The 27,416-nt window shown below is 38.2% G+C and overlaps 1 protein-coding gene across 7 annotated transcripts in view; it reads right to left on the bottom strand.

Annotated features, from left to right (window-relative positions):
• Positions 1-27,416, bottom strand: part of ADGRG6 (adhesion G protein-coupled receptor G6) — a 152,081-nt gene that overhangs the window by 6,249 nt on the left and 118,416 nt on the right. For 6 of the 7 annotated variants that reach the window (XM_014479941.2, XM_070376769.1, XM_014479942.2 and 3 more), the window contains 6 exons: positions 24,027-24,154; positions 22,983-23,251; positions 21,738-21,834; positions 19,216-19,499; positions 3,814-3,915; positions 2,596-2,748 (listed from right to left, as the gene is read on the bottom strand). In XM_014479941.2, the coding sequence (XP_014335427.2) occupies positions 2,596-2,748; positions 3,814-3,915; positions 19,216-19,499; positions 21,738-21,834; positions 22,983-23,251; positions 24,027-24,154 (1,033 nt within the window). The remainder of the gene's footprint in view (positions 1-2,595; positions 2,749-3,813; positions 3,916-19,215; positions 19,500-21,737; positions 21,835-22,982; positions 23,252-24,026; positions 24,155-27,416) is intronic. The other variant, XM_070376773.1, reaches the window with a different exon arrangement.

Here is a 27,416-nt window from a genome sequence, read left to right as displayed (position 1 = left end):
TTGGATTTTAAAGGGGAGACAAAATGAGTATCTAATCTTAAGGCTGATCAAATAAAGTATAAAATTCACTCATTATAAGTACAATAGAGCCTTGCATAATAGTTGGGAGTAGCGGGCACTACTTCCCGAACAACTGAAAATCTGAGTACAATTTACAGTTGACTCTCTGTGTCTGAGCTTCCTCAGTGTCCACAGTTCTGTATCCACGTATTCAGTCAACTGGGGATCATGTAATACTGTTTGTTGTAGTTAGTACTAAAAAAAAAACCTACGTATAAGTGGACCTGCCCAGTTCAAACCGTTTTGTTCAAGGGTTAACTGTAAACAATATTTTATGCCAGGGAACTACCAATTAGGTAGACTAATTTATCTCATATTATATATCTGTCATCGTATTTCTTACACAGGTGTTTCAAGCAAGAATGCAAAGACCTCTTAATTTTAAGGAAAACTGCTTGTGTGCAGGACTCCAGTACTCTTGCCTAGAAAATTCCATGGACGGAGGAGCCTGGTAGGCTGCAGTCCATGGGGTCACACAGAGTCGGACACGACTGTAGCAACTTAGCAGCAGCAGCAGCAGCAGCAGCTTGTGTGCAGGACTCAAAGACTGCACCCCATTCTGGAATAGCTTCTATTTAATTCCCCAAAGTATCCCTAACTCCAAGAAACTTTAAGAACTGCTGTCCTAAGCTGCTCCAAGTTTTCAGATAGTCTTTAAAAATAATTGTATTTATTTATTGGCTGTACTGCATCTTCACTGTTGGGTGGGCTTTTCTCCAGTTGTGGCGAACAGGGGCTACTCTCCAGTCGTGCGTGGGCTTCCCATCGCAGGGGCTTCTCTGGTTGCTGAGCGCTCCAGGGCGCCCAGGCTTCAGTAGTTGAGGCACAAGGGCTCAGCAGTTGCAGTTCCTGGGCTCTACAGCACAGGCTCAATAGTTGTGGCACACGGGTTTAGTTGCTCCTGGGCATGTGGGATCTTCCCAGACCAGGGACTGAACCCATGTCTCCTGCAGTGGCAGGCAGATTCTTTACTGCTGAGCCACCAGGGAAGCCCTTCAGATCTTTCTTTGACTAATTTTGGAATTAAAAAACTCTCTAAACATTCAAACTTTTTTCCGCAGTGCTATCTTGAATACCAGGCAGTGGGCACCAGAGTGGTACAAGCAGGGACATGTGGAAAGATTCAAATGTACATGAGGGTCATTTGAAATGCAAGTGTTATAATGTGAACATTTATACACACATCACGCAAATCACTCTTGCCAAATATGAATGTTTTTGGTGCCATTTTCTTCTGCCTACATTTACTAGCTAAACAAATACAAAACTTAAAAGTCATTTCCATTACCTTTTATAAGCATCTTTCATTTAGAAAGTGCTGGATACTGAGTGTTGAGAGCTGTTTGACCAAGGTTTAATTAGTATTTAAAAGTAGCATTTCTGTTATTTTCAACTGAAATTATTAAAGGAGTATACCTTTTCACATTGTTCACTGGCTATCAAGGACTGCAAAATGGTCTTTGCAGGCATATGTCATTTTATTTCACTTCACTTTGAAGCCCTTCACAGACATTGCAGTTTTTATAAATCGAAGATTTGTGTTGTCTGCTGACAGTCAAGCACAGTTTTTAGCAATAAAGTACCTTTTTAAATTAAGGTATGTACATTTTTTGACATGATTGTATTACACACAATAGACTGCAGTACAGGGTAAACATATAAGCATATATTTATATATGGTGCATATAAGTACTGAGAAACCAAAAAATTTGTGTGACTCTCTTTATTGCAATATTCAATATATTATAGTGGTCTGAAGTCAAGTTATCTGTATATCTGAAGTTAGCCTGTGTTTTCACAGTCTTCAGAATTTTTCACACACAGGCTTAATGTCAGAAAGTGCAATCATTGTAAATATCATGAAGATTTGGTAGATGAATAAAGATACAATGTTTCTCATCATCTGTATCACTTTCCAAACATAATGTTCCCTCTTTCATATTTAATCAGTAATATAGAGAGCAATCACCAATAACACTTCCAATGGTTAGGAACTTAAGTATCTTTTTTGATTGAGGTATAATTGACATATATCAGTATTAGTTTTAGGCGTACACTATTATGATTTTATATTTGTGTGTATTTCAAAGGACTTAAGTCTTTCACATACAAGCTGGATGGTGTCTCTTCCTGTTTTCATTCCAACTTGCCAGGTAACTGTCATACTATGCTGAAATAATCTGCAAATCAATTTCTGTATTTTTTAAATAAAGATATAACTTTTAAAAACAAGATACCATACTTTTTCAGGAAAATTAAATTTTAAAGCAAATGAAGTTACAAAAATAATTGAGTTAATGACACTCTGACAATGTAGGTTCAATTTTGGTTGTAAAATTTTAAAAACAGGACAAAATATTCACAAAGGTGCTGAAGGTGCAAATAAATTTTGATTTTCCTAAGTCTAAAATAAGCACCCTAATGGGCACTGTGATCTATGAATATTTACGACATGACAGTTCTCACCACGAAAACATGATGGGAAGTGTCCCAGAGAACATCTTTACTAGCACTTTTCTGGCCAGAATGACTCACCGGTGTGGCTGTTCCTTTTGAAGTAAGTGGTAGAGCTGGATTTAGACTTGGATGTAAGGTAGGTTGAGTTAGAACCAATGGAGCTGGAGGACAAAGATTTTCCTAGATTATCAGAACTTTTCTTGATGATATTGGTAGCTGTCTTACTCCAATCTGAAAAAAATGACATCTCTCCATGAGTCTGCTTTAGAAGGGATATAGTCTGCCTCGAGGGCTTCCCTGGTGGCTCAGCAGTAAAGAATCTGCCTGCAAGGCAGGAGATGCAGGTTTGAACTCTGAGTTGGGCAGATCCCCTGGAGGAGGGCATGGCAACCCACTCCAGTATTCTTGCCTGGAGAATCCCATGGACAGAGGAGCCTGGTGGGCTGCAGCCCATGGGGTTGCAGAGTTGGACAAAACTGACTTAGCACGAATGCACACACTTTGCCTTGAAAAATCATCACCACATTATTTAAGTAACTGATTCATAGCATTGGATGTTCTGACACACTGGCAGTGAATCATACAAGAGATTGACATGTCAACAGTAACAACTCGAAGAAACAGAAAAGTTTCTTACTTTGACCTTATGTTTAAAATTCTACTTAATATCTTAAGGTTGAGAAGTAACCACTGGAGGGGTTTTTTTAAAGAGTAATATTTTTCTTCAGGGATTTTTTTATATTGAGAAAAATCTCTTTTGTCTAATAATGTAAATGAAGACTTCAAAAATATGGAAAGGTACATAGGGTACAGTGGATAACCGAGTTGTTAAATTAGACATAAAAACGTGAGCAACTCACTTAACCTATCTGGAACTCATGCTTCTTTGCAAAATAGAACAGTCAGGTCCAAGTCCTCCGGTCCCATGCAGTCTTAATAACCTAAGACTCCAACCAAGCATCTTTACACACTCCACCTTTACACCTTGCTACCACTGGGACTGGGTTGCTCTGACAATGCAAATGTGTGTGTACTCACATTTGCTTAGGTGTATCTTATTCTTTGTGATCCCATGGACTGTAGCCCCCCAGGTTCCTCTGTCCATGGAGTTTTCTAGGCAAGAATCCTGGAGTGGGTTGCCATTTCAGGGGCTCTTCCTGATCCAGGTATAGAACCTGAGTCTCCTGCATTGGCATGCAGATTCTTTACTACTGAGCCACCTGGGAAGCCCAAATGACAAACACTTCTGACCACACTCTTAATGTAAAAAGCTCGATCACCAACATGCCCCTTTACCTGAGTTGTCTGCCAACCGAAATCTACCACAGCAGAGATGCCGTCTCCACTGTTTCTGAACATTCTCCTTCATAGCACAGTGGAAGATAAATATAAATAAGCCTGGGACAAAAGAAAATATAAAACAATTAGGTAAAATGACACATCGCTAAAGACAAATCTTACAAAACACATGGATTCAATTTATTTTTTTTTTACACCCAAATCACTAAGAAACAAAGATGGAAGGAATCTTTAAGTATGCAGCTGATGTTTTAATCCTTTAGAATAGAACACAGAGGCTCAGATAAAACTAGAACAATTACATGAATCTAATTCTGTCCTTGTTTTAATCAGTATTTGTTGTGACGTAACCTAAAGACTAATCTGAAATAGGCAATATTCACTTTAAGAGACACTTAATGTTTCCCTTATATTTGTTTTAAAATTATGTGAAAACATAGAGAAAATATCCATGAGCTCATCATCTATTTCAATTTGTGTATTCTGAGCTATTTTATGTAAGCATATTATTGTAAGTCTGGGCCATAGAAAAGTGGTATTTTTACAAGTCAAAAATGGCCCCAAATCAGCAATTTCATGCAGCTCCACCTGACCTGCTTTAGTTTCTCAACATTTTAATGCGGAAGCATTTCTGTATTGTCAAGTGCTCTTCATATACTTACAGTTCGCCTGCATCGATCAAAAGCTGTATCACTCGTGCTTTGGGAGCCAGCCTCTTTTAAAATTTGCTTTTGCATTTTTACCTTCTCTTGGCTGCCTCAATTTCTACCTCTCTTCCTCCAAACTTGGTTATTCCCATTACTCACAAGCATATCCTAGTAACTCTCTTTTAAATAATCAAAGAATTTCTCCTTTGACCCCTAATCTTCTTCCAGCTTCTACTTCTTCATTCCCTTTCTCAACAAAACATCCAATGACTAACTTTTGCTGTCCCTGTTTTTTCTCATTTCTTTTCTTCTCAACCTGCTCTAAAGAGGCGACTATCCACATCTCTGAGGCCACTGTCCACATCTCTGAGACTGTCCACATCTCTGAGACCACTAAAACTGCTCCTGTAGATCACAGGAACTCCCCTACTGTTAATTCAGTTTTCTTTCCCATTTTACTAGACCTCTCAACAGTATTCAAAACAATTGATCACTCTCTCATTCTTGAAATACATCCTCTCTTTTTTAAAGATTTTTTTTTCCACGTAAACCACTTTTTTTTAATCTTTATTGAATTTTGTTATAACATCGCTCCTGTTCCATGATTTGGTTTTATGGCTGAGAGGCATGTGGGGTTTTAGCTCCCCGACCAAGGACAGAACACATACTCCCTGCATTGGAAGGTGGTCTTATCCACTGGACTGCTAGGGAAGCCCCTTGAAATACAGTCTTGATACCATTTTCTCCTGTGGAGGGGGTGGTTTAGTCACTAAGTCATGTCCGACTCTGAGACCCCATGGACTGTAGTCCTCCAAACTCCTCTGTCCACAGGACTTCCCAGGCAGGAATACCAGAATGGGTTGCCATATCCTTCTCCAGGGAATCTTCCTGACCCAGGGATCAAACCCACATCTCCTGCATTGCAAGTGGATTCTTTATCACTGAGCCACCATCCCTGATGTTCAAAACAGAAGTGCTCTTCATCATTGCCCTCAAACAAATATATTAAACTCATTTCAGCTCAATAATTCGATAGTTCTTCCTTCAAACCTTTCCATAACAGGATCTTAACCTGCCATTCAGGTCTCAGATAAAACCCCTCAAAGAGGTCATCATCAACTGTTTCTCTTTATTTTTTATGTCTTAGCCTCTGCTCACACATCCTTGCACACACCTATTCTTGCTATGGCACTGATCAGTACCTGATATTCTTGTATTCCTTATGTATTCATTTATCTCTTTGCTTGATTATCCCTTGCTAGTAAATAAAAAGCTTCAAGAACACAGGGATGCTTGTCTATCTAATGCTGTACTAGCCATTCCCAAAATAATGCCAGGAACTAAGCAGGACCTCCATAAATGCTTTGTTGAATGAATAAATATAACCAAGATTAATCACTCATCTATTTTACATGAGATAATTTAATACATACATGTACATCTGAATGTCTTAAATGTGTTTGGGTATAGGGGCTTAAAAACAGGACTTAACAGAACACAAGTTAAGGAGTGACAGGAATACAGTGAAAATATATTTAAGGCAAAAGTTTCTGAAAGGTATGCAAATTAGTTGCCAAGTAATGCCTTAATAATATACCATATTAAGCAGATTATCTACATAAGTGAGGGTATTCTAGAGAGTGCAAGGGCTTAAACTGAACCTGAAGAAAACTTTGGGTAGGAAGTTAAGGGGTTTCCAACAGAATCATCTACTCAGTGACAACTAAGCACTGCTAAGCAGGAGGCACTTTGTTTTAGGAGCAGGAAATTCCAAGGGGATGATCATTGTTTTCATGGAGCACAGGGTCTAGCATGGAACACCGTAAAAGTGAAAATGACTAAAGTACCTTTAATGGACATTAAGGCCTATCCATTCTTTTTGAGTATGGAGTATTCATCAAGGAAACTGTAAATTACACTGTAGCCTGTGTAACTGAAAAGTGGGGCGAGTATTTAAAGTACTCTTATTTTACACGTACAGATAAATTTTCAAATGAGATCTAAGGCTGTGCTTTTACGTTCTATTTTTCAATATCTTAACTGAAAGTGGTCACAGTTTTACTCCAGAATAAATTACATTATTAAGAACGATTACAGAAGGGAATGTGCTGGATTTCTGCAGGTTAGACCCTGAATGCAGTGAGATGACCCTGGCTGATTCTCCTTCTCCGGGTTTGGCTTGTTTGGTTATCACTGAGTGGTAGACACTTACTTAGGAGGTGTTCCACCAATTTCTATTGAACCCAGGTCTCCCGCATTGCAGGTGGATTCTTTACCAGCTGAGCCACAAGGGAAGCCTGAGAATATTGGAATGGGTAGCCTATCCCTTCTCCAGTGTAGCTTCCTGACCCAGGAATTGAACCAGGGTCTTCTGCATTGCAGGCAGATTCTTTACCAGCTGAGCTACTAGGGAAGCCCTTATTATTGTTACCATATCATTTTATACATACTTATATAAGTAAAACATTATTATGTTATTTATTAATGATATTTTATTAGTAATAAAACAATCAGTGATGAAAATATATGCTAGTGACACAATTACTTGTCTAAGATGATATCAGATAGGATGGGGAAGTTCTAATTTTAAAAGAAAGCTCTACTAAATATGAATCAAACTTCAGTCTTTCAGAAAATAAACACAGACACGCACACACACACACCCTTCCTGAGGGTCCCTGTGCTATTGACAAGGAGAGAAGCTGGGCTGGGGAGGAAGAACTGGAGACAAGAAACCCGCTTGCAGCCTGGCCTGGCCTGGAGCTCAGACACGACAAGTCTCAGAGTAGGGGAAAGATTTTCCCCCACATTCAAAACTCCACAGAATCAGGACCTAGCAGGTAGAGCTATCTTCCCAGGAAGTACAGAAGAGGCACTGGGTTTGGACCTCATCTTTACATTTTGATTGAATCTGATTGGGCTTCCCTGGTAGCTCAGGCAGTAAAGAAACTACGTGTAATGCAGGAAACCCAGATTCGATCCCTGGGACAGGAAGATCCCCTGGAGAAGGAAATAGCAACCCACTCCAGCATTCTTGCCCGGGAGATCCCATGGACAGAGGAGCTTGGTGGGCTGCAGTCCATGGGCTCACAAAGAGTCAGGCATGACTGAGTGACTAACAGTTTGGACCTCATCTTCACACTCTGACTAAATCTGATTGCCTTTTAAAGCCTTCCTACACCAACAACCCCCAAGTCCCCAACCTGCTTGCTAACACAGAAAATCCCTTTAATTAGCACGCATGCTTTGTAATACAGGTGTACACAATATAGATTGTTTTTCCTTTTGAAAATCTTTCATGTGTTGAAGAGGTGATGGCAGCTTCCTAGTACAGGGAGCAGAATGCATGGAAGCTTGAGGTTAGGTCAGCACAGGTTACAGGTGAAGGAGTCAGAGGTGGAAAGGGAGCTCTTTGACTTGGGTTGGATCTATTTTTGTGCACTGGGGCAGGATTTGCAGAATTTGTTGTTGGAGGTATTTTTGTCCTAGAGCTGAGAATATAGCTAACCGTGTGTTTCTTAAACAATTGTTTAACAAAATCACTTATCAGAGCTGGAAAAGATTACAAACTCTAATTAAGGACTTTGGTTCTCAGGCTTTAATCCTGGCCTTACTCATGCTTGGGATTCACACTGAGCAAATGACTTTTAGTAGACGGCAGAAAATTAAATTTGCTAGATGATGTTTCCCTTAACACTCAGAAGTTTTTATAAATGTCATATATATTGGAGAAAAAACTTCAGAGCATACATCTGGTGTTTTGAATAGTGAATAGTGAAGTCACTCAGTCGTGTCCGACTCTTTGTGATCCCGTGGACTGTAGCCTACCAGGCTTCTCTGTCCATGGGATTCTCCAGGCAAGAATACTAGAGTGGGTTACCATTTCCTTCTCCAGGGGATCTTCCCGACCCAGGGATAGAACCCAGTCTCCCGCATTGGAGGCAGACACTTTAACCTCTGAGCCACCAGGGAAGCCCCTGTGTTTTGAGGACACTGTGAAAGACCCAGTTCTGGATTTGCCTCCCTGATATTAAAGGCTTCCCTGGTAGCTCAGATGGTAAAGAGTCTGCCTATAATGCTGGAGACCTGGGTTCTATCCCTGAGTCGGGAAGATCCCCTGGAGAAGGAAATGGCAACCCACTCCAGTATTCTTGTCTGGAAAACCCCAGGAATGGAGGAGCCTGGGGGGATACAGTCCATGGGGTCACAAAGAGTCGGACACGACTGAACGACTACCATATTAAGATGTGACTTATTTTGAGGCTCTGAGGCTGACCATAGTCATACAGAAGGAGGTTAAAGCTAAGAAAACTGACTTAATAATTTTTTAGATGGTACAGTGCTACTTTGTATCATAATTATACAGCATTAAATGACACTGTTTATTTTTAAGCAAACCTGAAAATACACATCTCCTGCACTGGCAGGTGGGTTCTCTACCACTAGTACCACTTGGGAAGCTAAGTTTAAGAGACATGTATATAAATTACATTCAAAATCTTATACTTCTCTAAAACTTTGTAATAGAAGTCATTTACATGCTCTGCTTCCCACAATGAATTGTGATGCTATGGGACAAAAGCAGATAATAGGCATGAGAAATCAGAATTCTTTGGGATAAATATATTTTAAATTTCCAAGGTACCATGCAGATTCTTCAGCCATGAGACAGAGTTCCATTTTTAAATCAGAATGGGACTCTCATAACAGGTTAGTTGACTATTTGTAGCAACTAGCCCTTTTCACATGTATTTAAATCAGTCTGGCAATAAATATTATCCCAAGATTATTTTAGGACAAAATATCCCGCTTAGAGTTCAGCCGTGGGAAATGTGGAAGGTAGCCACATCTGGAAGCATGCACATGCGGTATGGAAAGAAATTCTAAACACTGCAGGCGGGAGGAGCAGAAATGTAGCAGGAGCGCCAAGGGCACTTGGAGGCCAAAGTGAGAAAACAGAGGGCTGGTCCCTCTTCAGTCTTCAGGGTTTTTTTTTTTTTTTCCATCTACTTGTGGATCTTGGTGCCAGGAGCAGAACTTAAAATCACAAAACTTTATAGAGTTTTCCTTTGGCATCCAAAAGAATCTGTTTGACTTCTCATCTCCATCTCTGTTCTTTCTATCACATGTTTCCCCTTTGAGAATCTTTATATCAACCCACATGCCTCAAAGAGGCTCTTCATACCACCTGGAAAAATATGCTCTTCTAACTTTCTGGAAAGGGCTTTAAGCTGCAACTGGGGATCGGAATAATTGACTCTTACTCCTCCCAGTGCCTTTCAGCTTTATTTAACTGATCAGGGAGTAGGAAACACTGCCCATAAACGTTGGACACTAACATGACTGAAAAGATAGAATTCAGAGTTATAAAGTCTCTGCTTCATCTTGACAGGCTGTGCTAGTTTTACGACAACCCTTTTGGGGTGAATTCGAGCCTGGAAAACCACCACTCTGATGAATCCAAGCCAGTTCCTTTGCAATAGTTTCTTCAGCTTGATAACTGCCGTGATTCTTTATCATACCCATAAAAACCCAGATACTATATTAGAGCAAGATAAAAAGTAAAACTTTCTTTGAATGAACAGATTCTTAACCAGTTCTATACCTGTTCATCCTTGTCTTCCTTGCACCTCCATTTTTCACTAACCAGAGGTATCTGCTCACTTTTAAAAATAATTTTGACCAACACATGAATAGATGATGTAATTTCTCATCTAAATGCTTTCTTCTCTGCAATCACCCTCTCTGTTTTGTTTTGTTTTTTGTCTTTTAACTTTACTGAGCCTTTCAATGGCTAAGTCAAAGATCTCTTGGTAAATGTCACATTGCACTTGAAATTATGTGGGCTATTTTCAAATATGTTTTGATATGGATTTCTAACATAATCCCACAGTGATAAGAGAACAGACTCTGTATGAAATTTTTACACCTTGTTTTATGTCCCTGGATATGTTCCAGTGTTTCCTGGTTTATAGTCTATGGGAAGTTAAATAGAATTTGTATCCTGCTGTTGTGTGAAAATTCTATAAATTATCTTAACTATGCTGAATTGGCCTACAGTGCTTTCCAGGTCTACTATATCCTTCTATTTTTGTGCATATTCATTCTATAAATTTTTGAGAGTTTGATACTGAAACTCCAACTAAAAATCTTAATTTATCTACTTTAAAAAACAGTTGTAATATATAGTGGAACTATATGTAACTTTGTTCTGCATTTTCCAGAAAGTGAAAGTGAAACTCGCTCAGTCGTATCCAACTCTTTGCCACCCCATGGACTATACAGTCCATGGAATTCTCCAGGCCAGAATACTGGAGTGGGTAGCCTTTCTCTTCTCCAGGGGAATCTTCCCAACCCAGGGATCGAACCCAGGTGTCCTGCATTGCAGGTGGATTCTTTACCAGTTGAGCCACCCCAAGTCTCTTGTAAATGTGCTACCATACTTTCATACCTGTGGCGGATTCATTTCGATATTTGGCAAAACTAATACAATATTGTAAAGTTTAAAAATAAAATAAAATTTAAAAAAATAAAATTGTAAAGAGAACAAGCAAAATAAATAAATAAATAAAAAAAAAAAAAGAAAGAAGAAAGAAAAAATAGCTTTTTCGAGTAAGGGTGTTGTAAGTATGTGGGTCCTGGTAGGAAGGAAAATGCAATGAATTCCACCTCGTCAAGACCTCCTGAAGAACCACACCATGGGCCAAAGCTGCTCCAAAAACACAGTAAAGGGACATCCAAGGGGGTGCTCTCCATGTCTAAACATGGAGTGAGAAACATTTGGAGAGGTCTCATCAAGTAGCAGGCTTGGGTTTTGATGTCTAGTTCTTTCACCTGCCTCAGAACACATTCAAGTAGAAAGTCTTAAAAAAAAAAAATCCCCTATCTAAATTGTTGACTTCATAACCATTATATATAGATTATATGGGCTTATGTTTAATCTTGGTCTCTATAAGTGCTATTTAACTACTTATTTGGGGGAAAAAAGATATCCTTAGCCTCAATATTTTGGCTAGAAATTGGGTGTCCACATAGAATTCATCCTCTTTGGTTGATTTTAGCAAAAATAGGTGACTTCCTGGGGCATTATAAAATAAGTAGCTAAAGGGATCTTCTCAGATCTTTAGCCTGATTATCAAAAGTGTTAAAAAAAAAAAAAATGCCCAGGAATAGTTTCCCTTGGCCTTGAAAACAAATGCCATACAGTAAAATTTAGGGAAGCACATTTTGCATTCTTTTACTGGCCTAAAAACTCACTTTCAGTGAGTCTGGTGAAGGAAAACAAACAAACACCTTAAGTACTCATTTCCTAAACATTTCTTTACCAACTAAGGTCCATTAGCAATTCCAGCAGGCTCGTCATCAATATATTCTGATAAACGACCTAAGTTGATTTTTCATACCTGACTAGAAAAGATCCAGAAACACAGTGAAAAGAAGATTATGGATATAGGTGACTTCAGGCATATGGGATGGAATCAATCAAGAATTAATCAAACCACATGTCTGGGTCAAAAAGGACACACATCCTAGATAACTGATCTTTGACAAAAATGATCTAGATGACTTCTCAGCGTCCCATCAAGCCTGAGTCCAACAACGGCTCATATGTTCTGTTGTCACACAGATGCAGCCAGCTGGCTGCAGGACTGGGGAATCTCTAGAGTTTATGACTCCCTTTGGGAACCTCTTGAATCCTCCTTTCATTCGACAAGGTGCCCTTTAAAAAATTACTTCTCTACACACAATATGCTCTGCCAAAAGATGAGTAATTTATTTCCCTGCAGCGTGTAATGTCTTGGCCAACCTGATGCCGTTTCAGATGTGAACGGGTTTAAAGGTGGGACATCTCTTTACTTTGGCGCCAATCCGCCGTGTGTGTTGTCCATGTAATTATGGCCCAGCTTAACTATCAGGAGGTTCCTACTCCATAATTTTACTTAATTTTCTGAGTTTGCCAACAGGATTAAAATATATTTTTATTTTAAAATGATAAATATGTTTCTATAAATGATTTTTGCTAGAAAAGGTTAAGAGTAAATTTCTACTTCATTAGATGTACATTTACTAAATTTCTTTAAATAGACATATTCACTTCCTAGAAACTTTGAAATAAAAAACTGAAAAGGCAGTAATTTGTTTTATTTTTTTACTCATAGGCTTTCTCACCTAATGTGCTTTTCTATGCTCACATATGCTATGTTATAAATATTACACTGCAGGATTCAAACTGATCTTGGGAAAGTCATGAACTCTTATAAGCCTGTTTCTTCATCTATAAAATGGGGAGAATATCCTCTTTCTTGGGTACCTATTTTTCATGTTTGCTGCAAGAATTACACATCAGATCACAGATGTTATGTGAAAGTGCTTTGTAAACCATAGTGCATTATGCAAATATAAGTTATTTCTGTTGATCTGGGTATTTTAATCTTACCCAACTAATTAATGGCAAACATGATCTCTGAGTGGACTGATGATACCCTTCTATTTGCCATGGTAGCTTTTATTTGCAGAACCATATGGTGCACGGTATACATACAGAAGATGGACTGATTATGCCTGAGACTATTAATCAATATTGTTTCATATGCATGGAAAAGGAAAACTGATGATTAAGCTCTCAGTATGGGGCTACATTTTAAATCCTGTTAAATGTGTCAGGAGAGTTAAACTTCCCTACGTACTGGAGAAGCCTAATCTTATGTTGCTGTTGTTCAGTCACTACGTCATGTTTGACTGTTTGTGACCCCGTGGACTACAGCACACCAGGCACCCCTGTCTTGCAGAGTTTGCTCAAATTCATGTCCATTGAGTTGGTGATGCTATCTGACCATCTCATACTCTGCCACCCTCTTCTCCTTCTGCCTTCAATCTTTCCCAGCATCAGGGTCTTTTCCAATGAGTCGACTCTGCAACAGGTGGCCAAAGACTGGAGCTTCAGCTTCAGCATCAGCCCTTTCAATGAATATTCAGAACTGATTTCCTTTAGGATTGATTGGTTTGATGCCTGTGCAGCCAAGGGACTCTTAAGAGTCTTCCACACACAATTAGAAAGCATCAATTCTCTGGTGCTCAGCCTTCTTTACAGTCCAACTCTCACATCCACTCCTGACTACTAGAAAAACCACAGCTTTGACTATATAGACCTTTGTCAGCAAAATGATGTCTTTGCTTTTTAATACGCTATTTAGGTTTGTCATAGCTTTCCTTCCAAGGAGCAAGCATCTTTTAATTTCATGCCTGCAGTCTCCATCTACAGTGATTTTGGAGCCCAAGAAAAGAAAATCTATCACTATTTCCACTCTTTCCCCTTCTATTTGCCATGAAGTGATGGGACTGGATGGAACTGGATCTGTTTTTTCAATGTTGAGTTGTAAGCCAGCTTTTTCACTTAGTGTCAAATACTTCTGTACAGTAATGAAAAAATATACATTCTGAGATACTATTTATCATTTGCATAATAAGCAGCAATGTGCACAGGCTGCATCTCAAAGCAATAACTCAATCTTGCAAGTACATCAATATCACCAAAGGATATACTATAGATGCCCAAGAGGGCTCTGGCCAAGATGCTCTCAGAAACCAGAGAATTGCCTTTTACTTCTTTAGGATGAACTGCATTATATTTCTTGACATACAGGCTAATGTTCTTAGGCGTGTGAATTATGATGTGTTTTAGTCAAACATCTGTTCTCTTTTGAATAACAATTTTGTATACTATGTGATTTTCTCAAGTTGTATTCTTTAGAATAAATTAAAATGTCTAATAAAATGCTTTGCTACTCTCACCCTAGGAAAGCAGCAAAGATAGAAAAAAGAGTTAGAAACATAATTGTGCCATGTTAAGAGAAGGTATATTTATCCATTCATCTTAGAATAAAAAATGCAATGAAATATTTAGTATATAACTTAAATGAAGTAGTAAGAGAAACAGAACAAAGCAATATATGGTGGAAAAGCAGTTAATAGTAAACCTGGTTTCAGCCTGGATTCAAGTGACTTCATTTGCTTATTCAAGTAGGTAAAATTTTAGGTAGAGCTGCACAGATTATAATAATTTTATGATATGCAGCTAACATGATTTTTTGCAACTAAATTGTGCAATTATAAATGTATCTTTAAAAATTCATAAAAAATAAAGATAGTATTGAAAATAAAAATAAAACATCTAAAATAAAAATACACATATAAAGCTTTAATACATAAGCTACACAAATGTGAGTACTGACATAATTATACATGTATATGTCTTTGTACATACAGACATATACACATGTATTTCTAAGAATCCTGAGAAATAAAGAAGATTTTTAACATCTTTGAACCGAATTTTTAAAGACATAAACAAAAGTGAAAAGAAATCTGCTAGCAAAAGCTATTCCTCTGATACATATGACCTGACATCACTGCTCAAACACATCTTCTGTCCTCCCTGCCAGACCTCACCTCTGTAACACTCAAGAGTGACTTGTGATCTTGCCGATTTTAAGATGTTCAACTATAAGCTAAATCTGAGAAAATTAAAATTTACTTTTTTGGGCTTCCCTGTGGCTCAGATGGTAAAGCATCTGCCTACAATGTGGGAGACCCAGGTTCGATCCCTGGGTTGGGAAGATCCCCTATAGAAGGAAATGGCAACCCACTCCAGTATTCTTGCCTGGAAAACTCCATGGACTGTCACCTGAGGAGCCTGGTAGGTGACAGTCCATGGAGTCGCAAAGAGTTGGACACGACTGAGTGACTTTGGCATAATTTTAGGTTTCACATTACATTATTAATATTTGGCCATTGCTAATTCTTGTAATTCCAGGCTTCAAATCACTACAATATTGTATTAACATGAAGCTTTCTTATCCTAATCAGTGCAGAAAAGAATTTAATGACCAAACCAATGCTAAGTGTTTTGTTACTAGCACACGTGCAAATTCTCTTGACTCTGCTCATGTATCTCAGGCTCCTCCATTCCCATCAAAGTCTAAAACACTGAACCATCTTACCTTACTTGGATCATTGATTGCCACAGCCTCTCATCTACAGACACTACATGGCTGCTGTAATCCATTCTCCACATTATGTCCAGCTTCACCTTTACAAAACGTGTATCCGTTTTGTACTGATCACATCAGTCCACAGGCCTCAAACCTTTCAAGAACTTCTAAATGCTCTTACACAGATCAAAATACAGAGCCTTTACCTTCCTTCTGTATCACATCCACTGCTCTGTTACTCTCCTGCTCTTTCTTGGTTCTCAGGTTATATGATCTTTCTTTTAATGCCTTGAGTATACACTATAATCACCAATTACAGCAACTGTTTTGCACAAGAAATGCCCTCTATCTGAAATAGTTTTTACCCACCTCCTACCCCCACCTCTCATCTAGTTAATTCCTATTGATCCTTCAGCTTTCAGTTTAGGCATCATGTCTTCTGTCACATGCTTTCAACACCACCACGTATATTGTACGTGGTGACGTATTTGATTAACATCAGTCTCTCCTGGGGCTCCCCTTGTGGCTAAGCTGGTAAAGAATCCTCCTGCAATGCAGGAGATCTGGGTTCAATTCCTAGGTTGGGAAGATCCCCTGGAGAAGAGAAAGGCTACCCACTCAGTATTCAGTCTCTCTTACTACAATATAAGCTGCGTGAGACATGGGGACAAGTTTTATTTTGGGGGAATTTGAACAAAGAATATCAGAAAGACATCAACACAATATAGTTTGCCTAAGTTCAACCTGAGTTCATTATGTATTCATGGAATTTTTTCTTTAAACTGTCTAAATTCCACATGCTTCTTTTAATAAATCATATACTTTTAATAACCACCAAGCCTCTCACAGAAGGTTCCAAAAATGACGCAAATAAAAACCATTAAATGACTTTCCATAGTGTCTGAAGAAGCTGTTGTACAAGTCTGGCCAGTAAGGAATTGTTAGATTCATGTGCTCTGTATCATTGCCTTTTAATTTAAATTTTATTTTTAGAAGGTGTTTTTAATATCATTGAATGTGCAGAAATCTGTTCTGAATTTATATCATTTAAAATCATCCTTAAAAGTCAGTGATTTATGAAGAACACTGACTCGATGATGGTTTACAACATTTTTCCCTCCTGAGAGGAGACCTATGCTGGGAAAAATAAAACATCCCGAGTTTCATTAATGGAAACAGAGCTGAACAGACAACTGTAACTATTGCAGATTACTGAAAACTGCCAGGAAATTCTAAAAGCAAAAACAAGGTTGGGCTGGCAGATTAATGTGCCTTTCATGTACAATCCTGAAATATAAAACCATGGAATTTTCTAATGTTAATGGATATTTCTGTCAATATTTGTCTAGGCACTTTTATGTTGTATATTACAGAAGAGATTAAACAGAGGAAAACTCACTTTACAAAGTTGGATCCCAGTGCAGATGTATTCATATGCTACCTATTCAGTTTCCAACTTCTGGAGGTGCACTTGAGGCTTATTATTTTATTTACTAAAGATAATGAGCCCACAAAGTTCGTCTGTCAAAGGAGAATGAATCTGAATAAAATTTGCTCAACTAATTAATTCACGTTTATGCCAGAAGAGTCTCGGATTGAATTTAGGCCATCCCCCAAGCTCCTCCCTTCTTCATCTACCAATGCAGTGATTGATTTATCAAGTAGTTATTGAGCACCTTTTAAGTGACAGGTTTTTAAAACAACAAGAGCTCATGAACTAGTTGGAAACTGAGGAAGATAAGCAAAACAGATACATAGGATACAAAGCTGTAAAAACTCTCCTGTAGGTAAATACAGACTTTTCTTAGAACACAGCTGCTGGGAGCATTTGCTCAGGCCATCTCACCTGTGAGAAGCACAGACCTGATTTCCACACTTTTCGTCCCAGCTGAGTCATTCAGCTTTAGTCAGCTATTCCTTCCCCACAAACCTTCAAGTGCATGACCAGTAGCTTTAGGTAAGCTGTAGTAATGCCCTGCTCTAAAAGATGCCAAACTTTGTCACCTCATTCCTACTGGTCTGTGGACTTCGTTGTGCTTCCAACATTAGGGAGTTTTAACAACAATACAGGGTATATCAATGTCTTACAGAATGTTACTGAATTTTGAAAAAAACACTTCATATTCACTTAAGGTTCAAAACTAAATTCATCCTAAAAGGGAACCTTCCTAATAGCGTTGGTGGGAATGTAAGTTTCTACGGACATTATGGAAAACAGTATGGACATTCCTCAGAAAACTAAAAAACAGAATTACCATGTGATCTAGCAACCCCACTCCTGGGCATATACTTAGACAAAACTATAATTTAAAAAGATACATGCACCCCTATGTTCATAGCAATACTATTCACAGTAGCCAAAACATGTAAACAATCTAAATGTCTATCAACAGAAGATGTGGTACTTATATACAATGGAATATTACTCAGCCATACAAAAGAATGAAACAGTGCTGTTTGCTACAATATGGATGCAACTAGAGGTTATCATACTAAGTGAAGTCAGAAAGAGAAAGACAAATACCACACGATGTCACTTACCTGTGAATCTAAAATATGGCACAAATGAAACTGTCTATAAAACAGCAGACTCACAGACGTAGAGATCAGACTTCTGGTTGCCAGTGGGGAAAGGGGAGGGAGAGGGAGAGGGATGGACTGGAAGTTTGGGGTTATTAGATTCAAACTATTACATTTAGAATGGATAAGCAACAAGGTCATACTGCATAGCACAGGGAACCATACCCAATCTCTTGGGATAAACTATAATGGAAAAGAATATATTTTTTAAAAGATTGTATATATGTGTATAACTGAGTCACTTTGCTGTAAAGCCTAGATTGGCACAACATTGTAAATCAACTATACTTTAATAAAAATGGTTTAAAAAGTTAAATTCACTCTAGAGTACACTAGGTTGTGTGTTATGGACTTAGAAGCATTACAGGAAACTCCTTGAAAGAAACCTTGTATTTCTAAACAGAACAAGCCATTTATTAGATTGTTGAGTTGACTGCCATATCTTAGGGAAAAAAAAAAAAAGCATTTCTGAACTAGATTGTTGGTATTTATATTTAGAGCCAAGGAATCAGAGTGAATTTCTCTGACCCTGACAGAGTCTAAAGATTTTTCTGGCCAAGAATGCTACACCCACATGGTTCCATGAAGAGCACCAACACTCAGCAAAACTGTGAAGAAGCCACAAAGCCTCTATGCCTCCCTGTCACTTCCCATTGGACACCTCTCATATTGACTCATGAACAAGATACATTTACCGAGCACCTACTATCTTCTAGGCATAGTTTTAAGTGCTTGGTATATACAACACTGAAAACAAATAAACTAACATTCTACCTTTTCACTTCATTCAAGGCCATTTTCACGAGCACCCACTCTGTGCCTGGAACTGTGCTCAGCACTCGGAATAGTGACTTAGAAATGCAGCATGGCGTCCGTTCAAAAGTGAAGCTGTCTGCACATACGTTCAAATATGAAAGAGAAAATGGTGCGGGTACCATTTATCTTGGGCTTCTCTGGTGGCATTAAAGGTAAAGAACCCACCTGCCAATGCAGGAGACATAAGAGATCTGGGTTCCATGCCTGGATGGGGAAGATCCCCAGATGAGGGCATGGCAACCCACTTCAGTATACTTCCCTGGAGAATCTCATGGACAGAGGAGCCTGGTGGGCTACAGTCCATAGGGTTTCAAAGAGTCGGACATGACTGAAGCGACTTAGTAGGCACGCACCAGTTATCTTACCTTGTAACGAGTTGAAGATGGAGAAGAGGTACATGAAGGGGACATTCAAAGGTCCCCAGGCAAAGAAAGCAAACCCCCACGTCATGCCCAGGAGAAACGTCAGGCTGACCACGCTACGCAGGTTCCGGAGGACCTCCTCACGCAGCGTCCGGCTGCTTCTCTTGCCGTTTCTCCCACAGATCTGCACCATCACCACAATGAACATGGCGACGTTCAGGAAAAACATGAGTCCGAAATACCCGGCGCAGGTCACATAAAATACGACAGGATCCTGTATCCAACAGCTTAAAGGAGAGGAGACAGAAAGAGATTAATCCTCACGCTCTGTTTACCTAAGAGGCTTACTTTGGGATTCTGCATACTTTACAGGTGGGCCTTCCTCAAATGCCCTTCAAGTCCCTTTAGGAAGTCACTTCATTTGGGGGACCTCAGTTTCTTCCTCGATGTTTACATAAGTTTTTTGTTTTTGTTTTCTTTTGGATAGTCATTATCTTAATACCTAGTTATTTAAGTCAACAATTAAGAAAACAAGGTAGCCTCTTAAACTCTGACTTGGTGTGAAGACATTATTGTTTGGCTCACTCTAAACCACATCTATCCCCTTTCTCTTATAGGCCTCCATTCCAGAGGATGGGAAACTTTCTCATTTTCCTTTGTTATTTAAATGGTGGCCATGTGGACATTCTGGAGAAAGAAATGGCAACCCACTCCAGTAGTCTTGCCTGGAGAAACCCATGGACAGAGGAGCCTGGAGGCTACAGTCTATGAGATCAGCCAGACACCACTGAGTGACTAAGCATGTATGGACTTTGTTCTACAAAATGATATGGTAGCAGAGTCCACTAAGGGATTTTAAGAGAGGTATTCCTGACAGACGGACTGGAAAAGCCCTTATTTCTTATTTCTGCTTTGAACATGAATGCAAGCTCTGTGGCTGTAGTCATCATCTTCTATCCAGGAAAGGAAGATCAAGAGACCTATAGGGTTGCTGGTCCTAACATTTTCAGCCACAAAATTAATGCTGGTTATTGCCTTCTTCCAAGTTTCTTATTATGTGAAAAGAGTAATACTTATTTAAGACATACATAATTGTGGATTCCATTATTAGGAACAAAATAATTCCTATTAATATAATTGGTCTGATTGAGGCACAACCTATTGTATAACTCTGTTATTCTTATGCTGAAGCTTCTAATGCACAAATAAAAAGCTTACATCATAACATCCTTGTGAGATGAGGAAAGATATACTTGCTATTCAGAATGATATATATCTGAAAATAGATGGAAGTAATTTTAAAGGGTACTAAAAGCAAAATTAAAATACTGCAATTTGCAGATGCCCCAGTACCTAATTAATACTATGCAAGTTCTTAGGTACCAAAAATATTTAGATGAATTATTTAAGACAATTAATCTTCAAATTCTAAAGCATATGGTCATCATTTTGGTAGTTGTGTCTACCATGGTATAACTTGACCATCCCAAAGGCAAAAGCTGTCTTGAACATCTTTGAGTCCTATAACCTAACAAGATTCCTGGCATATAGTAAATTCTCAATTAATGAGAGTTGTTGATGGCACAACAGCTTTCTGAATCATATCTTAAAGGCCTGTAAAAGTTGACTCACATACTTTTTATATTCCCTTATTTAGAACTTATGCACTGACTTGTACCTTTACTATAGCTTATTTTAAAGGTCCCCAAATGATACGGCTTGCCCCTGCAGCTAATCTTACTTTCTATATGGAAGTCCCCCTAGAATCTGAAATTCCAGGCCAGATCATCCTTTACTTCCCACTAGCTCTCTTGGGGGCTTTTGAATGTTACTTTGGAAACATAAAAGGGAAGACCAGGAAGAAAGGAACAGGACTGGATACTGACTGGATATAAAAGTGATATCCATCCATGAAATGAGCAAAGAAATGTGGCATCACAGTCAGGAGTAAGCTCTTCATTCATTCAGTAATTCAGTCAACCCACAAATAATACTGGGTACTTAATTATGTGCTACATAAAATACAAGAAAACTAACTGCCCAAACTGAACAGTTTAAAAATCTTAGCCTCAATAATCTCACAGTCTGAAGGGAATTTTTCAAATTATTCAAGATCCATTCTCTTCATTTTCACACAATAATCATATTGTTACTGAATCCCTCACTGTCTGATGCTGCTACTTAACTCTCTGGAAGATGCATGTGGTTTAACAAGGTGGAAGTATTAGGAAACCTCCTCAAAGAGACAGGATCTTCTAAGTCTAGAAGAGAGAATCTTAGGCTTCTTCTGAACTCCAGATGAGAAGAGCCCAACGTTCATAAAAGCAGCTCACACAGTTCAGGGCTTTCAACTGAATTCATGTATGGTATAGCAGAGGCCTTGGCAAAGACATATAAATACAACCTAACCTTCCAAAATAAGAAGCTCACTATTGGCATGAAAACTCACACTAAACTTCAGGAAATGAAGCATACAGTACTAATACTCATCACAAATAAATTCCCAACAAACTTTTGTTACTTACAATTCATCACCTTGTTCTCTTCCGTAACTCTTTTTTCCATAGACTTCATTTTGCTTTCTGCTCGCTAGAACAATGGACACAACTAAGATAGGCACACCTGTTGTAACAAAACCATGACAGAAACTTTTCTGAAACATCTGAAATTGCTTTATAAGACTGAAAATGGCAAGGGGAAAAAAAAGAAAGTAAACACTCCATATTATAAAATCAAATTTCCTAGAACTGGCAGCTTGGTTGAAAACAACAATAAAATCCCCTTTGTGGTATGAAACATCCAACTCTAATTAGAAACAATCTAAATCTTAAGTATTCTGTTTACTTGCTGGTACCCACTAGAGTATAAGGACCTGCCCTATACTGAACATAGCACCAGAAAATGTAGTTTCATGGATGACACCTATTAGATTGACTGGGTTCAGGTTGGAAAGTAAGTGCAGCTTCATTCTACCCCTTTCTATAGAAAGAAACATCTTAAGAATAAGTTGAGGGGAAACAATGGGGGCAGAAAGTCTTTACAGTCATCTCTTTTCTCTCATGAGAATCTATATAGATTTGCATGTGTATTTCAGTAGGGAAATGCTACCCCACCTGAATTCCCTGAAAGGTGCCTTCACTGACTCCTAAGGAGGTACTGAACACCTTGCAAATGTCTCATTTCCCCCCTGCCATCTGAAAAAGATTTGTGATAAAGCTTGAAAATGCCTGCCCCAATACAGAACCCAGATAAAAGAAGGAGCCTGATTGGAAGACTGTAAACAGGCTAACATAGCCATCCGTGTCTGGCTGAGGAATCATGGTAAGAAGTTCAAAGCAAGAATTCTGTCAGTATTCTGGTTGCACTCACAAAAATAACCTTTTCGCTCAGGTTTCCAAGACATGGGCATGTGTCTAGGGGCAAGAATAGTTAAGAGTCTGAGCTGGCCTTTCTATTTTGAAATATAATGGAAATCCACCACTGTCTGCCAGCTGCTTCTTCAGACTTGGGTGGGCTGGCTCTGGACACAGGAAATAAGTTGGTGGTGACTCAAGAGCTAAGGTTTTTTTTTTTTTTTTCCCCTTTAATCGTGACTTTTGTGAGGACTGTGGAACCGTTTTAAAAACACCCCTGCCTTCGGTTATGTATATCAAATGCATATCATTCACAATCATGAAGTTTCTTTTAGCAGTCCTATTCTTTCAAAATAGGATTTTCCTATGAGAACCTAGTGATTTCCAGGACAGGAAAAAAAAATGCAGGAGGCTTACCCCAGCCAACGATGCAGAATTTCAGGATGTACCGACGAATGTAAGTGTTAAATACTTTCACCAGAGCAATATACATGTGAATTGCTTCTAGTCCCATCCAGGTAAAGGCAGCTAGAAGGAAGAAGTGCAGGAGGGCTGCGATGGCTGTGCAAAGTCCATCCACATGAAATGAGGTGATCCACCTGTCCAGGAGGAAGACGAGATTCAGGAACAGCAGGGCTGTGCTGAGGTTCATCAGGATTTTGGAGGGATAATCCCTTCGTAATTTTCTTTAGGAAAAAAAGGAGGAGCAATAGAATATATGAGAATGATATTATAAATAGATCTTTTAAGCACAGGCAGTTAATTCACATCTTATACAGCTCTGCAATAACCTAGATAGTACCATCTTTATGACATGGTTCCACTGGGAGGAGGGCCAAAGATATGAGTACCAGGCAAATTATAAACATTTTTTAAAAAATACTAATCTAATTTCAAAACTGATTTTGAAATTTCAAAACTAATTTCAAAACCAAATTTTCTAATTGGTTACAACAGATCGATTTTTTTTTAATCCAGGAAAAATTCTAGATTTATTAGAAAAAATATTTTTGTTAAAAACCAATTTCCCTAAAATTTGTTGAAATTTCTTGATTTCTAATGAGGTCAGGGTCCTTTTTTAAAAAGACTTCCTGTTTCAAAACCAATTTTATAAGATTTATTTTGCTTTCATCTTTTATTCATCTTGTATTTTCACAAAAGTGTTTTCATCTTTTACCATAAAAAGCAATTCATACAATTGTTATTTACTTAAATACGAATCATATGTAACAGGGTTACATACATTTTATCAATAGAAATATAGTAACTATAAATTAAGATTCTAAAGCTGGGAAACTCATGTTGCATGATACATCTCATGAGAAATCTGAACATTAAAACTGAATCCTACATGATTCACAAGGTGTATATATGTTTTTTAAAAGCTGAGACAATTCTCGTATTCATGTTTTGCAACAGTCCGCTCTGGATTTGGCAGATAGAAAAAAAAGAAAAACTTACTCAAAAGCAACATATGTCAGGAGGGTAGCTGCTGAAAAGATGGCAGATATTCCACACCCAATATAGGTAATGAAGGTGAGGATTTTAGTGTTTTTTGCATCCAACTGTGAAGCAGTTCCTTGAAGGTCCTACCAAAAACATGAGAAAGAGCTGTAATAATCTCTTTTCATGAGAACCCTGTTTTGTTTTAGTAGAAGCTTCATGACAACACTTAGAATCCAACTCCATCTTAGGGGCTAACTACAACAGTGTAAATCAATACAGGCGAATCTCATTTTAAGTGTTTGCCTTTATTGCACTTCACAGACACCGCATTCTTTTTACAAACTGAACATTTGTGGCAACTCTGAATTAAGACATTTTCCCAACATTTGCTCACTTTGGGTCTCTGTGTTGCACTTTGGTAAATCTCATCATATTTAAAACTTGTTCAGTTCATTGTTATTATATTTGTCATGTTGACCTGTGATCAGTGATCTTCGATGTCACTGCTTGATAAACTGAAGCTTAGATGATGGTGACCAATTTCTAGCAATAAAATTTTTTAAAGTAAGGTATCTATATTGTCTTTTTTTTCCTTTTAGAGATAATGACATTGCACATTCACAGGCTACAGTATTGTACAAACGTAACTTTTATATGTACTGGGAAACCCAAAAATTTGTATGACTCATTTTATCTTGATATTTGCTTTATTGCAGTGGTCTGGAACCAAACCCACAAAAATATCTCCGAGGTATGCCTGTACTGAAATTTCCACTTATTGTACTCTTGTGGATCATGCCATGAAATAAAAATGTAGCATTATTGAGAGAGTTGTACATGGTTTTTTATCATTACCTATTACCCAAGCTCTTTGCACATCAGTATAACTTGAAGAGCAAAACCATTGGTTCCCCTAACAAAAACTGGAAAGGAGGTCATTGTCTTGAATTATAAATAACCAGACCCTTCCTACCATTTGCAGGGCTGGGGTCCCAAGTACAAAGGCCACTGTGGTCCATGTGTCCAAGCCCTCAGGTGGGCCCTGGTTTCTTTGCTTGGTAGGGTGGGACTCATCTGAGACAGCCAGAGGCTGCCTGGCACGTGGCTGCCCAGTTCTAAGAATAGTGCTGAGGCTCTTACTGTGGTCATTGCAAAGTTTGGTACATATATGGTCTTTCCTTTTCTGTTATCATAAATGAGAAGCCACCAAGAATTTTTTTTTTGGGGGGGTGTCATAGTTTTTTGATTTTTATACACTTGAAAAGTTGTTACTTAAAGTGTTAGGGGTTGGACTTCCCTGGTGGTCCAGCGGATAAGAATCTGCCTGCCAATGTAGAGGACACAGGTTCAATCCCTGGTCCGGGAAAATTCCACATGCAGAGGGGAACTAAAGCCTGTGCACCGCAACTACTGAGCCTGCGCTCTAGAGCCGATGCTCTGCAACAAGAGAAGCCACCAGAATGAGGAGTCCGCCAACAGCAACCAAGACCCAGCACGGCAGAAAATAAAAATGTTTTTTAAAGTATTAGAGGTTGTTGTGATTAAAAAGAAGTAAACATTTTTGCATGTGAATACACAGCCTTAATTTCACTGTGCAGAAGGCAGACTTGCAAAAATTCAGGCGTAATAGGAAAATCTTTCTTTTCTTCCTTAAATGGAGAATTGGACTAGGGATAAATCTTGAGTTAAGACCAACTACTCAAGCCTTGGATGGAGGAGAAAGGCATCTCCACTATACAGATGTTTGAAAACTGAGCCTTTTTGGAAAAGGAACATGGAAGATCTGGTTTAAACTTTTAGGTCTTAAATTATGAAAAAAAAGTTTATAGGTTTTTCATTCTGTAATGTTAATTTTCTTTAATTGTCACCAAAATGTCGATAAAATCTGCTGTTCATACAAAAACCTCCAGGAAGTTGTTTTGTATGAGTGTATATTTACGTGAAACCACGAGTGGGACTTAATTCCAGGTTTGGTTGACACAGTGAGGAGCAGGTAACAGTACCTGTGTGATAGCAAGAAATGCACAAAGTGATGGAATTCAGCAGACACAGGGACTCAGGGTCAGAGAGGACCATCCCTACCCTCCTCTCCCAGGAATCCCTCAAACCACTGGGAGGACCTGAGATTCCCCTGGCACATGGGGTGGGTTTGAGTCAGGCCACTCTATTCACTGGTAGGTTACCCCGATCAAAATTCTGGTTACTCCAGGATTTGATGGAGCAGAGAAATATCTTGAGAACCTCCAAAGGACTCATTATTACCTCTTGAAAAATGTACAGCTCTCTGTTAGATGTTGTGGTTGACTTGCAAGTCATGATTAGAGCCACAGTTTAAAATGTAAATTGAATAAAATAATGCTCTTCACAGTTACACATTTAAACACAATTCTCATGCTGTTTTGTACTTTTAAAGAATGAAGAATATAAAGAATGAAGAATATGAAAATATTTGTTCTTCTGAACTAGCCAACATGAAAACATACTAATGTCAAAAAAGACGAAAATCGGTTTTACTACAAATACATGTAACAGAAAATGTGAAAACTTTCATATGTTTGTAGATTAGGAGATATAATTATGAATCTGGGGTATGTTTTTTTAATTTCTTATATGGTGAATGTGTCATGGGGCAAAGTAGACTCAAGGAATATCTTACACAAGTGAATAAAGAGTTTGTACACCAAGAAAGACTCTTAACAATGTCTTAGTGGTCTGGAAACGCTGAAAGGATATGGGCGCATGAGCAGAAAAGATAAATTCTGGAAAGTTTTTCTTCCAGAACTTTATAATCCTATAAAAGCAGCCACAATGGAAAATGGAAAGAGAGCAGTGAAAAATGCACATACCCTTATACCTGTAAAACTAATTATTTCATCAAATGACAACAGAAAAAGTAATATATAATTATAAATTCATAATATAATGTAAACAATACTTGAAAAAAAGTAATGGGAAGCCAAACTTTGGTTACTCATAAATCATCTCTGAACAGTGAATAGTATTATTGCTATCTATTTATCTAATATTGATTTACAACACACACAATCCTGCTCAAACACACACAGTTAAATACTTGAATAAATTAAGCTAAAGCTTGTATACCTAAATGATTAATGATGCAAAATCAGCATTTCATGAAAGAAAGATGCTGTCACTTTTCAAAAAAACAAATATAGAAGAAAACAGGATTTTAAAAAATTATTCAGGAAAGACATGTTATAGTTTAATTGTTCATTTTCATGGTCTCTTAGTAAATGAAGACGTTAATATTTGAGGAAAGTTAAAAAGTTATTTTCTATGATTGTCAGCCTTTTTAAATGACATGGTCTTATCCTTCAGAGCTTTAAGTACTGGATTGTCAGGAAAATCACAACGGGCAGGGTTGCCTCATGACAATGGCCATTT

This window comes from Bos mutus, chromosome 9 (genome assembly GCF_027580195.1).
Source record: "Bos mutus isolate GX-2022 chromosome 9, NWIPB_WYAK_1.1, whole genome shotgun sequence".
Lineage (NCBI taxonomy): Eukaryota > Metazoa > Chordata > Mammalia > Artiodactyla > Bovidae > Bos > Bos mutus.
Note: the sequence above shows the minus strand (reverse complement) of the source record. Positions and strands in the feature narration are given on the sequence as shown.